General features: G+C 45.3%; 1 protein-coding gene and 1 pseudogene across 1 annotated transcript in view; both read right to left on the bottom strand.

The window, feature by feature from the left end:
* The window catches only part of ITGBL1 (integrin subunit beta like 1), a 235,709-nt gene that overhangs the window by 16,788 nt on the left and 206,764 nt on the right, over positions 1-12,157 (bottom strand). Inside the window, exon 8 of the mRNA XM_061435329.1 lies at positions 11,933-12,049. Within this exon, the coding sequence (XP_061291313.1) occupies positions 11,933-12,049 (117 nt within the window). The remainder of the gene's footprint in view (positions 1-11,932; positions 12,050-12,157) is intronic.
* Positions 6,311-6,429, bottom strand: LOC133258670 (5S ribosomal RNA; annotated as a pseudogene).

Below are 12,157 nucleotides of genomic sequence, written 5' to 3'. Positions count from 1 at the left end.
TTTACTGTCTGAGCCACCAGGAACAATTAAACATATAAGAGCCAACACATAGATACATTTTCCTTATGAAATCTTAAAGTCTAGTGTCACTAAAATACAAGTACATCCCAGGGACTATCACTCCAGCCAAAGCTTTTTTTTCTCAGTAGTGAGATCTGATAAAAAAAAAAATCCATGCATGTGTAGATCACATAATATTTTTGTCATTAATAGAGAATTGAGAAGGTCCACATCAGTCTACGATCACTGAACACTGCTTGTTGCCATTCAGTCACTGTCATGTGCAACTCTTTTGCGACTCCATGGACTATATAGCTCGCCAGGCTCCTCTGTCCATGGGATTTTCCAGGCAAGAACACTGGAGTGGGTTGCCATTTCCTTCTCCAGGAGATCTTCCTGACTCAGGGATCAAATTTGGCAGGTGGATTCTTTACCACTGAACCATCACTTTGCTCACCAGTTTAAGTTGATTAAGCGAGGCATAGTCTTCGTGCTGACTCTCTGTGCCAGTCACTCTCATGACCCTCATTTTCAGGTTGCAATTTTGGTGTAATCCAAACTGAACTGCTTAAAATTATGCAATTGCTTACATTCACCTTCAGGAATGCTTGCTAACTGATCCCAGCCTACCAGAATTGGTTTAATCACTTGCAGCGTTAATGTTGGTACTTGTCGGTGCTTAGCCATCCAGTTGTTTCTGACTCTTTGTGACTTATTTGGCCACAGCCTGCAGGGCTCCTCTGTCCATGGGATTTCCTAGGGAAGAACACTGGAGTGGGTTGCCATTTCCTTCTCCAGGGGATCTTCCCAACCCAAGGATCGAACTCACATTTCCTGTGTCTCCTGCATTGCAGGCAGATTCTTCCCATGCTGAGCCTTCCGGTAAGTCCTATTTTTGTTGGAAAGGTGGATGGACATCATTGCCTGTTAGTTCTCATGTGCCCCCTAACTAAGTAGGTTTACATTATTTGGGGTTTTACTTGTTTGCGGAAATGCTCAGGGAGTCCCAGCTTTGGAGTCAGGGATCTGAATTTTGATCTCTGGCCACACACACATTAGATATGTGGGCTTCTCGTCCAGCCCTCCAGATGCAAGGTCAGAGATACTATGACTCAGGGTCTGGCAGTGAACTGAGAAAATTACCCAGATTAGCGATGTCAATTTTGCTTTTTGAAGCCACACCAGAGGGATGATGCTAGTGAGCTTCACGCATGCCTCACGGTAGGATTTGTTCTCCATGGGCTGCCTCGTGATGTTGTTGTTCAGTTGCTAAGTCACGTGCAACTCTTTGCGACCCTATGGACTGTAGCATGCCACGCTCCCCGGTCCTTCAGTATCTCTTGAAATTTGTTCAAATCCACGTCCACTGAGTGGGTGATGCCATCTAACCATCTCATCCTCTGTTGTCCCCTTCTCCTCCAGCCCTCAGTCTTTTCCAGCAACAGGGTCTTTTCCAATGAATCAGCTCTTCACATCAGGTGGCCCAAGTACTGGAGCTTCAGCTTCAGCATCAGTCCTTCCAGTGGGTATTCGGAGTTGATTTCCTTTAGGACTGGCCACAGGATGTGGAAACTAAATTCTTTGAACAAAGTAACTGCCACTCTTTCCTCTAGGCACAGAACTGCTGGTTTATATGACATCAACTTCCTAAACATTCTGTAGTTGGTGCTTCAAGAAATCTAAAACAGATGTATTTGGGACTTCCTTGGTGGTCTAGTGGCTAAGACTCTATACTCCCAATGCCCTCTGTGAAGAAAGCGTTCTTTTTTTCAATAAATGGAGACAACAAGACAAAAAAAACATAGTCTCCTCCACCCATCTGACTGCTCAAACCAGAAACTTGTGAGTCACCCCACAAGTCACCCTGCCCCTCACTCATGTCTTTCAATCATGAATATCCATAAACTGGAATTTTACTCCCGGTGGGGTGGGGGGCACTCTTGTCAGGTTCAACTAAACATTTAGATCGACAATTGACACTGGTCTCCTTGGAGGTATGTGGGATGGGACAGGAACCACATCCTGTCAGCTTTCCTCTCCATGGGCATCCTTACAGCAGTTCATGAGGATAACAGCTTTATACTGCGGTCTGGGGATAACCTTTACTTCAGGTTAATGCAGTTCAGATGCCTGGAGATGAACTCCACATTGCACAGATATTGAGGCTTCTCTGGCTTAGAAGTCTTATGCCCCATAGGAGCCCAAAATCTCTTCTAATGATTCCTTAAGCACAGCTTCCAGGAAATTCTCAAGAGACATGCCTATTGGCTGAGACACAACACTCACAGAAAAGCATGGCCTTCCCATAAGACTTTCACAGTTCATTCTTAATCCCTCCCAATCTAGTTGAAATTTATCAGCCATAGGTCACATTGCCATGAGCCACGTGGCCTGGTTGGCATCCACCATACTCATCTGTTTCTGGGGAGCTGGAGGAGGGGTCTAACAGAGGGCCGAGTCCCCTGCAGTGAGTCGAAGGTTTCAGGAGCCTGTCGTCATGTTGTCTCTAGTATGTTATCCAATACATCACAGGTTTTCCATCCTTACTGTCCTAAATCTAGCTAACCTGACTGCATCTCTCACCAGGACTCATCTCCTAAAATCACATTTACCCAGCAACCCTACACACACACACTCCTCCCAGCAATCCAGACCTCGCCTGGCAGCCAGGGGTACTTGGTAAACAGAGTGATTGTGCTATTGTCTTGTTTAAACGCTTCTATGGTTTCCGATCAGTCTTTCAGTGAGAGTGAAAGTCACTCAGTCGTGTCTGACTCTGTGACCCCATGGACTATACAGTCCATGGAATTCTCCAGGCCAGAATACTGGAGTGGGTAGCCTTTCCCTTCTCCATGGGGGTCTTCCCAACCAGGGGATTGAACCCAGGTCTCCCACATTACAGGCGGATTCTCTACCAGCTAAGCCACAGTAAAGGCTTTCAAATCAAGAACGTGTTTACAAAATCTATCATATTCTGTCCTCTTTGCTATCTTATCATCTATCACACAGAGCTTCTCTTTGGTTCTCAAAAATTCCTTGACCATGTCATCCTCTCTTTCTGCCATATGCCTGAGCACACTTTGTTCTGTGACTCCTGGGTCAATCCACCTCCCCTCATCCGGCTAAATATTATGACCTGATTACCAAATATGGTGGTCACGATGCTTAGCTAATTAATACATTTCAAGCATATATTAGTTCCCCTCTCTGGTGGCTCAGACTGTAAAGAATCTGCCTGTAACACAGGAGACCCGAGTTAAATCTCTGGGTTGGGAAGATCCCTGGGAAGGGAATGGCTACCCACTCCAGTATTCTTGCCTAAAGAATTCCGTGGACAGAGGAGGCTGGCAGGCTACATACAGTCCATGGGGTCACAAAGAGTCAGACATGACTGAGCAACTAACACGCACACACAAGCACATATTAGGCGTCGTATAGTTTTGACCAGATATTAAGACATTCGTGAAGGTGTCTGTAGCCTCCAGTCTATGCCAAATCCCCTATCATGTATCTTTTCATTGAATTAGTGCTTCTCCTTTCAGACCATCCGCCTCACTGTCCTTTCTTTGTCAATGCCACCCTTCAAGTGTGACCATCAACTCTAATAGATTCATCATGAAATCCCCAGTGCTGGCTAACAGTGGGGGCTCAACAATATTTCCTGAATTAAAGAAAAAATAAATGATTACGTCAGTTTCAACCATGCAGAATATGGAGGAATTTCCATATTGGAAATAAGTAATTTGAATTTGAAGAGTATGAAGCCAGGAGGGAACAATGCTAAGAAATCATCTTGGGAGACACTGACCTTAAGAGAAAACAGGAAGAAGCTGAGGTTATGCAAGGACAGCAAACAGTCAGCAGAAAAGACATCCAAACGCAATTTATAGGGAAATGCTAAGATTTATTGGCAGGCTCTGAGAGCTTCCCCCAGTGGCTGATAAAGAATCTGCCTGCCAAGCAGGAGATGTGGGTTCGATTCCTGGGTTGGGAAGATCCCCTGGAGAAGGGAATGGCAACTCACTCCAGTATTCTTGCCTGGGAAATCCCATGGACACAGGAGCCTGGAAGGCTACCGTCATGGGGTCACAAAAGAATTGGACATTACTTAGCAACTGAACAAAACCAACAGCTTCCTTCTGCCTCTGAGAGATAAGATAAAGTGATTACAAGAGAAGAGAGAGAAGAAACGGGGTAAGGTGCTTCTGAGGCCCAGGGAGAAGACCATGTCAAGAGGAATCGAAAGCAGAGTAACCACGACCCTATGCTAAAAAGTGGCCACGCAGAATGAGAACTGCATGGCACCTCAGATTTGGGCAACTGGGAACTATGAATAATCCCAGAGAGTCAGTTAGGCAGAATAGTGGGAGACAGAGCAAGTTTCCATGGGTTAAAGATTAAATCAAGATGGGACTTCCCTGGTGGTCCAGTGGTTAAGAATCCACCAGGCTACGCAGGGGACACAGGTTCGATCCCGGGTCGGGGAACTAAGATCCCATGTGCCATGGAATAACCGAGCCTGCGGGTTACAACTACCAAAGCCTGAGCACTCTGGAGAGCGGGCGCCACAACGAGGGGACCTGTGTGCCTCCAGGAAAGACCCCACACTTCACAACCAAGTCCTGCTGCAGCCAAATGAATGAATATACATTTTTAAAAGTAAACTAAGTGTTCTGCTTAAAAGTCAGTTTCAAACAAAAATGTTTAAAAAAAAAAAAAGACTGAACCAAGAGGAATGCAACCAGACAGGTCAGAGGTAAAGGTGTCTAGGAGAAATTACAGGCATGCTGGTGTCTGAGAGGCAGTGACGGTCATTACATGAACAAGTATGCAATGAGTATTTGCTGACTTAATTATGTGCTATATACATGATGGGATAACATGAAATAAGATAATCTTTTCTTATGATAATGGGGATTTTCAGGAATACAGAAACTGGCGATGCATGTGGTGGTTCGAACCTTAAGGGCCAGTGTCATCTTATTTGTGTTACTTCACGCTTGCAAACCCATGAGATGCTTCCCTCTAGGTACCCTGCTGAGTAAGAGCCACTAAAAACACTCCTGAGGTGCATGTGGCCACTTTGATTTGGTAGCTTAATGTCAAGTGTGAGGATAAAGATGGCTTTATGCAAAGAAAAAAGCAGACAGTTATCATTCTGAATAAACTGTTATAAAACAGAATTAATAAGCAAACATGAGTTCTGGTCTATGTCCCATAGTTTACAGTAATCCACAGCATAAACTCCACCTGAACTGGCTCTTTCATCTTTTATATGTGTATATAACACTAATGATGGGCTTCCCAGGTGGCGCTCGTGGTAAAGAATCAGCCTGCCAACGCAGGAGACATAAGAGATGTGGGTTCGTCCCTGGGCTGGGAAGATCCCCAGAGAAGGGCAAGGCAACCCACTCTAGTGTTCTTGCCTAGAGAATGTCATGGACAGAGGAGCCTGGTGGGCTTCAGTCCATAGGGTCGAAAAGAGTCAGACACGACGGAGGTGACTTAGCAAACACACAACACTAATGGCAGTAATATCTATATCTACTTGTGACACATGTGCTGGATACGACCCTGAGTGCTTTATATGCATTAACTCATTCACTCTCACAATAACCCTCCAAGAGACATATAATCATCTTTTATAAGTAAGAGAAATGGGATACGTAAAGCCTCAGGTTATATTGGGAATAAGTGGCTGGCCAAGGTTGGAACCAAGAGAGCCTCATGTCTGTAGACTTAACTGATGTTATAATTTGCCATTTATATTTCTAAACAGCAAATTACATTTACATAAATGTTTGTGAAGGGAACTTGTGGTCTCCTTATCAATGGGTCTAGTATGCCATATATTTTAATACTGGAATTACTGTATGTTCAAACTTGTTAATTAGCAGCACGTCCCTTGTAATTTCTTTCCAGAGAACAGCAGAGAAAAAAAATGAAATTCAAGGGACTTCCCTGGTGTTCCAGTGGTTAAGACTCCATGCTTCTAAGCAGGGGGACATGGGTTCGATCCCTGGTCAGGGAACTAAGATCCCACATGCTGCCAGGTGCAGCCAAATAAATAAATTAATAATTAAATTCAAGATTATAATAGTCAGTGTTACTCATTCAGTTGTGTCTGACTTTTTGCGGTCCCATGGACTATAGGCTGCCAGGCTTCTCTGTCCATGGGATTCTCCAGGCAAGAATACTGGAGTGGGTTGCCATTTCCTTCTCCAGGGGATCTTCCCAACCCAGGGATAGAACCCAGGTCTCCTGCATTGCAGGCAGATTCTTTACCATCTGAGCCACCAGGGAAGCCCAAAGCCTACAGCACTTGATATTCCCAGGCAGGCTCCCATCCAAGTCCTAATCAGGCCCAACCCTGCGTAGCTTCCAAGATCAGACGAGATCAGGTGTGTTCAGGGTGGTATTGCCATCGCTGAGCTACCAAGGAACCCCTATAACAGTCAAGGCTCAAACAATTCCTTCCACAACTGTCTTAAAGAAATAATAATTTGAGGCCAAGTGCAAAACTCACATGGGAAGTGGTGTTTCCAGTGAGAATATGAATTACACTTGATCCTCATTATTTGAAGATTCATATTTGAGAACTTGCCTACTCCCTAAAATTTATTTGTATTCCTGAAAATCAACACTCAAAAAGCTTTCCAGGGCATTTGAGAACACAGGGCAAATGGTGAAAAATGGAGGTGTGCAAGGTTCACACTCCCAGCGAAGGTCAAAGAAGGTCATGCTCTGCCTTCTTGGCTCAGTTCTTACACTGAAGACCAGTGTGCTTTTCCCAGTATAGGAGGTGCTAGACTCTTCGCATTTTTGCACCTTCCGTTGGTGATCTCGATGTTTTTGATGGCCTCCAAGTACAGTGCTGAAGTGCTAGCCAGTGTTCCTAACTGCAAAAAGGCTGTGAGGTCCTACCTTAGGGAGAAACCTGTGAGCCAAAGCATCTTCGTTCAGGCATGAGTTACAGGGCTGCTGGCCATGAGCTCCATGTCAGTGAATCAACTACATGTGACCCAGTATGTCTTCACATAGAAACACACATGAAACAAGGTTATGTACTGATTGGTTTTTGAAAATGCCAGGAGCAGAGGTGGGATCCTAGCTAGCCCCATATTTCCCTCAAGAGTCAGTATTTGCCAACTCCCTGTGCATGGCACCTTTATAAACCATGTGTGTGTTAGCTGCTCAGTCATGTCTGACTCTTTGCGATCCCCTGGACTGTAGCCACCAGCCTCCTCTATGGAATTCTCCAGGCAAGCATACTGGAGTGGGTTGCCATTCCCTTCTCTAGGGAATCTTCACAACCCAGGCATCGAACCTGGGTCTCCATTGCAGGCAGATCCTTTACCATCTAAGCCACTATGGAAGCCCCTTTATAGACCATAGCCACCAGGAATACCAAGACTAGACTTATCTTGTTGGGGAACACTTCCAGAGCGTCAGTGTGGACTGGAAATGATGTGCAGCATTTCTAGCTAGAAGTCACTATGGATACACATGAGCTGACTGCTGATGCGGACATCTCCCCCTCTCCTGGAACTAACCTCCTCCAAGCAGTAGGATTGAGCCACCACCATAGTGAAGATTCACAAGTGAACAAAAAGGAAAGCAAAACCACTACCCACTGGAATGTGTACTGATGTGTGCACTGGCTCCAGTGCAAAATCTGTGCCAGAATGTAAGGATTCATGCTGTCACCTGGGGTGCAGAGCTCGGAGAAAGCAGGAGAAGGTAAGTGAAACTGAGCGTCGTTATCCACAGACACCTTTTAAATTAACGGTATCATCCTAACCCCAATTCTCTCAAGGACGTTATTCGAATATCAAAGTGAAATTTAAGAACAACCACACGGGGACTTGCCTGGCGGTCCAGTGGTCAAGAATCCACCTTCCAATGTGGGGGACATGGGTTTGATCCCTGGTTCGGGAACTAATATCTCACACGTCGTGAGGCAACTAAGCCTCCAGGTCACAACTACGGAGCCTGCATGCTCTGGAGCCCACGTGCTATAACTAGAAAGCCCGTGCGCCACAGCTAAGGCCTGATATAGCCAAATAAATAAATATTTTTTAAAAAAGAACAACAACATAAAATATTTTCAAGGGAAATTTCCAAGGTGTGTTTCCTTTACATACTTGAAAAGTGTTCTGAGATCCTTTGGTCAGTAAAACATGAAATTAAATGCACAGGTGATTTTGCAGAGCGGGTTGCTACCATTTAAGAAAAAGCACTGATAGAATGCATCCGGTTATACAGGTCAAAGATGCTATGCTTATCTGATTAGTGTGTCAGGTGCTAGCAGACACACCCAGTGGTATAGAATCCGCCTGCCAATGTAGGAGATGTCAGGGACTCGGGTTTGATCCCTGGGATGGGAAGATCCCCTGGAGGAGGAAATGGCAACCCACTCCGGTATTTTTGCCTGAAAACTCCCATGGACAGAGGAGCCTGGCGGGCTACAGGCCATGGGGTCGCAAAAGAGTGGGACATGACTGAACGAGTACACACGCGGCAGGGCACACAGAGGTAGCAGCAGCGTTTTCCCCAACCCTGAAACACATTCATCCTCGGGTAATTACGTTCCGATATCATCTATATTGGGGAAGATCGACCACCTAGGAATTAATCTCTAAATATGAGAGGAAGGATCTTGAAAATCATAGCCAAGGTTCTACCAGGAGAATAAAGATTATTAATAGATCAACACATCTCCAGCTACTGCCTAATCTACTGTGCTTCATCCTGCATACAACCAGAGAGAGGGTGGATTGGATGATCAGCAACATGTAGACCATGTCAAAGAATGAGAATCTGCACTTCAGAAAGGACAGACCACCTGGCAGGAGAGTTGGGGGCCCTTCTGCGGGGGTGTCCCAGCAGCACCATCCTTCTTGTTAAGATGACTTTCACTCAGCACCCCCTGAGGTTCTCTGCCCAGAGGTTTACTCCAGCCACCGAAGCCTGCTCTGATCAGGTACCTGTGGGACAAGCTGGATGTGGCCTGGGAATTAACACCTCCTAGGAGCAATCCTCAACCCATGACTGATGATAGAATTGTGTGCTTTACTCGGACCTCTAGAGTTTCCTCCTCTGAACTGGGATTAAGCTCCAATTGACCGCAGCAGTAATTGGGTTGATAGCATGGTCTTCATTGGCTGCTCTCTCCATTGTCACGTCTTCCCACTTTCCTACCGGTAACTCATTTCCTTTTCCAATAATCTCTCATGCTCACACATGCTCAGTCATGTCTAACTCTTTGTGACCCCATGGACTGCAGCCTGCCAGGCTCTTCTGTTCCTTGGATTTTCCTGGCAAGAATACTGGAGCAGGTTGCTATTTCTTCCTCCAGGGGATCTTCCCAACCCAGTGATGGAACCCATATCTCCTGTGCCTCCTGCATTGGCAGGCAGATTCTTTACCACTCAGCCACCTGGGAATCCCCTTCCAATAGATGACTTGCATTCAAATCTTAATCTCAGATTCTGACTTCTCATCGTTTTTTTTACAAAAATTCTAGTCTCTAGGGCAATTACATTTCTGATTGTATAGCCTCAAGTCATTGATGTTTAGTTTGTACATTTACGGGTTTGGCTAATGGGAGTCAGTACCCCCCACCCCATCCCCAGGGCACAGACAACTCTGGGTAGATGGACCAAGTGGAGATACGGAGAGTCAAAAATTAAAAAGCTATCACTGTGCGATGTTTTCTCATTTACCTAGTAAACATTTGATCTCATCTAACAAGAAGATATATAGATTCATTTTATCTTGATTTCCTCCCCAAAGCTGGAGAGAAAGAGAGATTCACTGGGGGGAGGGGGATTCATTATTTTATGGGTATGCACATGTAACAGGTCTGTACTATATCAGGTACTTAAGGACAACAATAAAAGGGACTATAGTCTGTTTAGATATTTCTGATGACTACTAGAAGTAAAGGGAAAATCTAAACTAAAAGTAATATTGACATAAACTACACACAGTTGTATGTCACTCTCGGGAAAACTGTGGTTTAGCGAGAGATCTGTGAACTAAACTCCACAGCTCCTACCGTGGGTCTGGCACTTTGCAGAGATGGGACATTAACGCCTCAAACCTCACTCACTTTTCCGTTTGTGAGACTAGGGTAGGAGGAACAATCTCTGAGGATGGCTGTCATGGGAACCGGGAGAGAAAACACCCGGCCCAACAGTTATTAAAAAGGGCCTTTTCCCTTGGTTCACAGAAAAAGGAAAGAGGAAAATACTTTTGGTGAAATTCCAAGTGTTTTATAGTTGGTTAGAGAGAGAGTTGCTAGACAGCCATACGTGGTGGTCAGAGAGATGACAGAGATGGATGGTCAGCTCTCCTCACTTATATGTGCCTGTGGGGGCTTTCCCCCCAATAACAATACCCAATTCATTATGGTAATTATCAATCTAATCACACTAGGACCACAGCCTTGTCTAATTCAATGAAACTAAGCCATGCCCGTGGGGCCACCCAAGACGGGCGGGTCATGGTGGAGAGGTCTGACAGAATGTGGTCCACTGGAGAAGGGAATGGCAAACCACTTCAGGGTTCTTGCCTTGAGAACCCCATGAACAGTATGAAAAGGCAAAATGACAGGATACTGAAAGAGGACTCATTGGAAAAGACTCTGATGCTGGGAGGGATTGGGGGCAGGAGGAGAAGAGGACAATAGAGGATGAGAGGCTGGATGACATCACTGACTCGATGGACGTGAGTCTGAGTGAACTCCAGGAGTTGGTGTTGGACAAGGAGGCCTGGCGTGCTGTAATTCATGGGGTCACAAAGAGTCAGATACGACTGAGCGACTGAACTGAACTGAATTATCTTAAAGATTTAGAATTATATTCTGTTTGTGTGATTCTAGGTTCGGTTCACCTCAATTGTCCTAGAAACCTGGGAGGGGCCATAATCAGCACGCACCTTCTACAATATGGATCTTTGCAAGACTGAAATGCAACCATGCTGACCCTCATCCCCTCCCCTGGATGAAGCTCAGGTGGACACTGGCAACATTCTATCCCTGTGACTCTCCTTTTTGCAGTATTACCTTTGTAATGACCCCTATCTGCCTCATTCTTCCTCTATGTTGCTTATTCCTGGTGGCTCAGACGGTAAGAAATCTGCCTGCAATGCAGAAGACGCAAGTTTGATCCCTGGGTCAGAAGATCTCCTGGAGAAGGGAATGGCAACCCACTGCAGTATTCTTGCCTGGAGAATCCCATGGACAGAGGAGTCCATGGGGTTGCGAAGAGCTGGACATGACTGAGCAACAAACAGTAACAAGCTTGTGTCTGGGTCTCAGATTCACTATGAAAACAGAGCGTGTATCTCTTGTTACTGTGTAATTAACTTGGAGTGTATTTTACTTTTTTTCTTTTTTTTTTTCTTTTTTCAAGTCTCAGGTGATTCTTCCCGGATCAATTTTTATCAGTAGAGGAATAAAAGCTGGAAACTGGTTGGTTGAAGCAAACCGTTTCCGTCTTCAGAGAATCTGGTTTAGTGTCTGTCTTCTTTTACTGATAGGATGCTGTGTCCTTTCACGTACATACACACGAAATAAATTCAGAGTACGAGGTCATTACCAACCCAGTTGTATATGACTAATTGTATAGGTCTAATTGTGTATGTATATGCATATATGTCTATGCTAATTGTGGAGAAGGAAATGCCAACCCTCTCAGTGTTCTTGCCTGGAGAATCCCACGGACAGAGGAGCCTGGTGGGCTACAGTCCATGGGGTCGCACGAGTCAGACACGACTGAGCGACTAAACCGCCATCACCACTACCATATGCTAACTGTATATGGCTTTTTGTATATCTTCTTTTTAACAGAATTTTTTTTAAAGGAGAAGCAGAATAAGAAAAGCAGATAACGCAGGTTGCAGGCAGAGAGCTGTGAGAATTGCTCACCTCCACAGACCACGCCGTCCAAGTCTTCACAGCGACGATCGTCACATTCACATGTCTTGCCATACACCCTGCTGTCTCCCGGCGGGTAGCAAGTGCACTTGCCACATTCACACTTACCTGCAAAACACACAGGGAAAACACGCTCATTAGGAGACTCACGGAATCAGGAAGACTTTTCAGGAAAACAAGCACCTGATTAGACCAGACCTCCTGGATCGGTATCTA

The sequence above is a fragment of the Bos javanicus genome, chromosome 12 (genome assembly GCF_032452875.1).
Source record: "Bos javanicus breed banteng chromosome 12, ARS-OSU_banteng_1.0, whole genome shotgun sequence".
Taxonomy (NCBI): domain Eukaryota; kingdom Metazoa; phylum Chordata; class Mammalia; order Artiodactyla; family Bovidae; genus Bos; species Bos javanicus.
The sequence above is the reverse complement of the archived record's forward strand: the minus strand, read 5'-3'. Positions and strand labels throughout refer to the sequence as shown.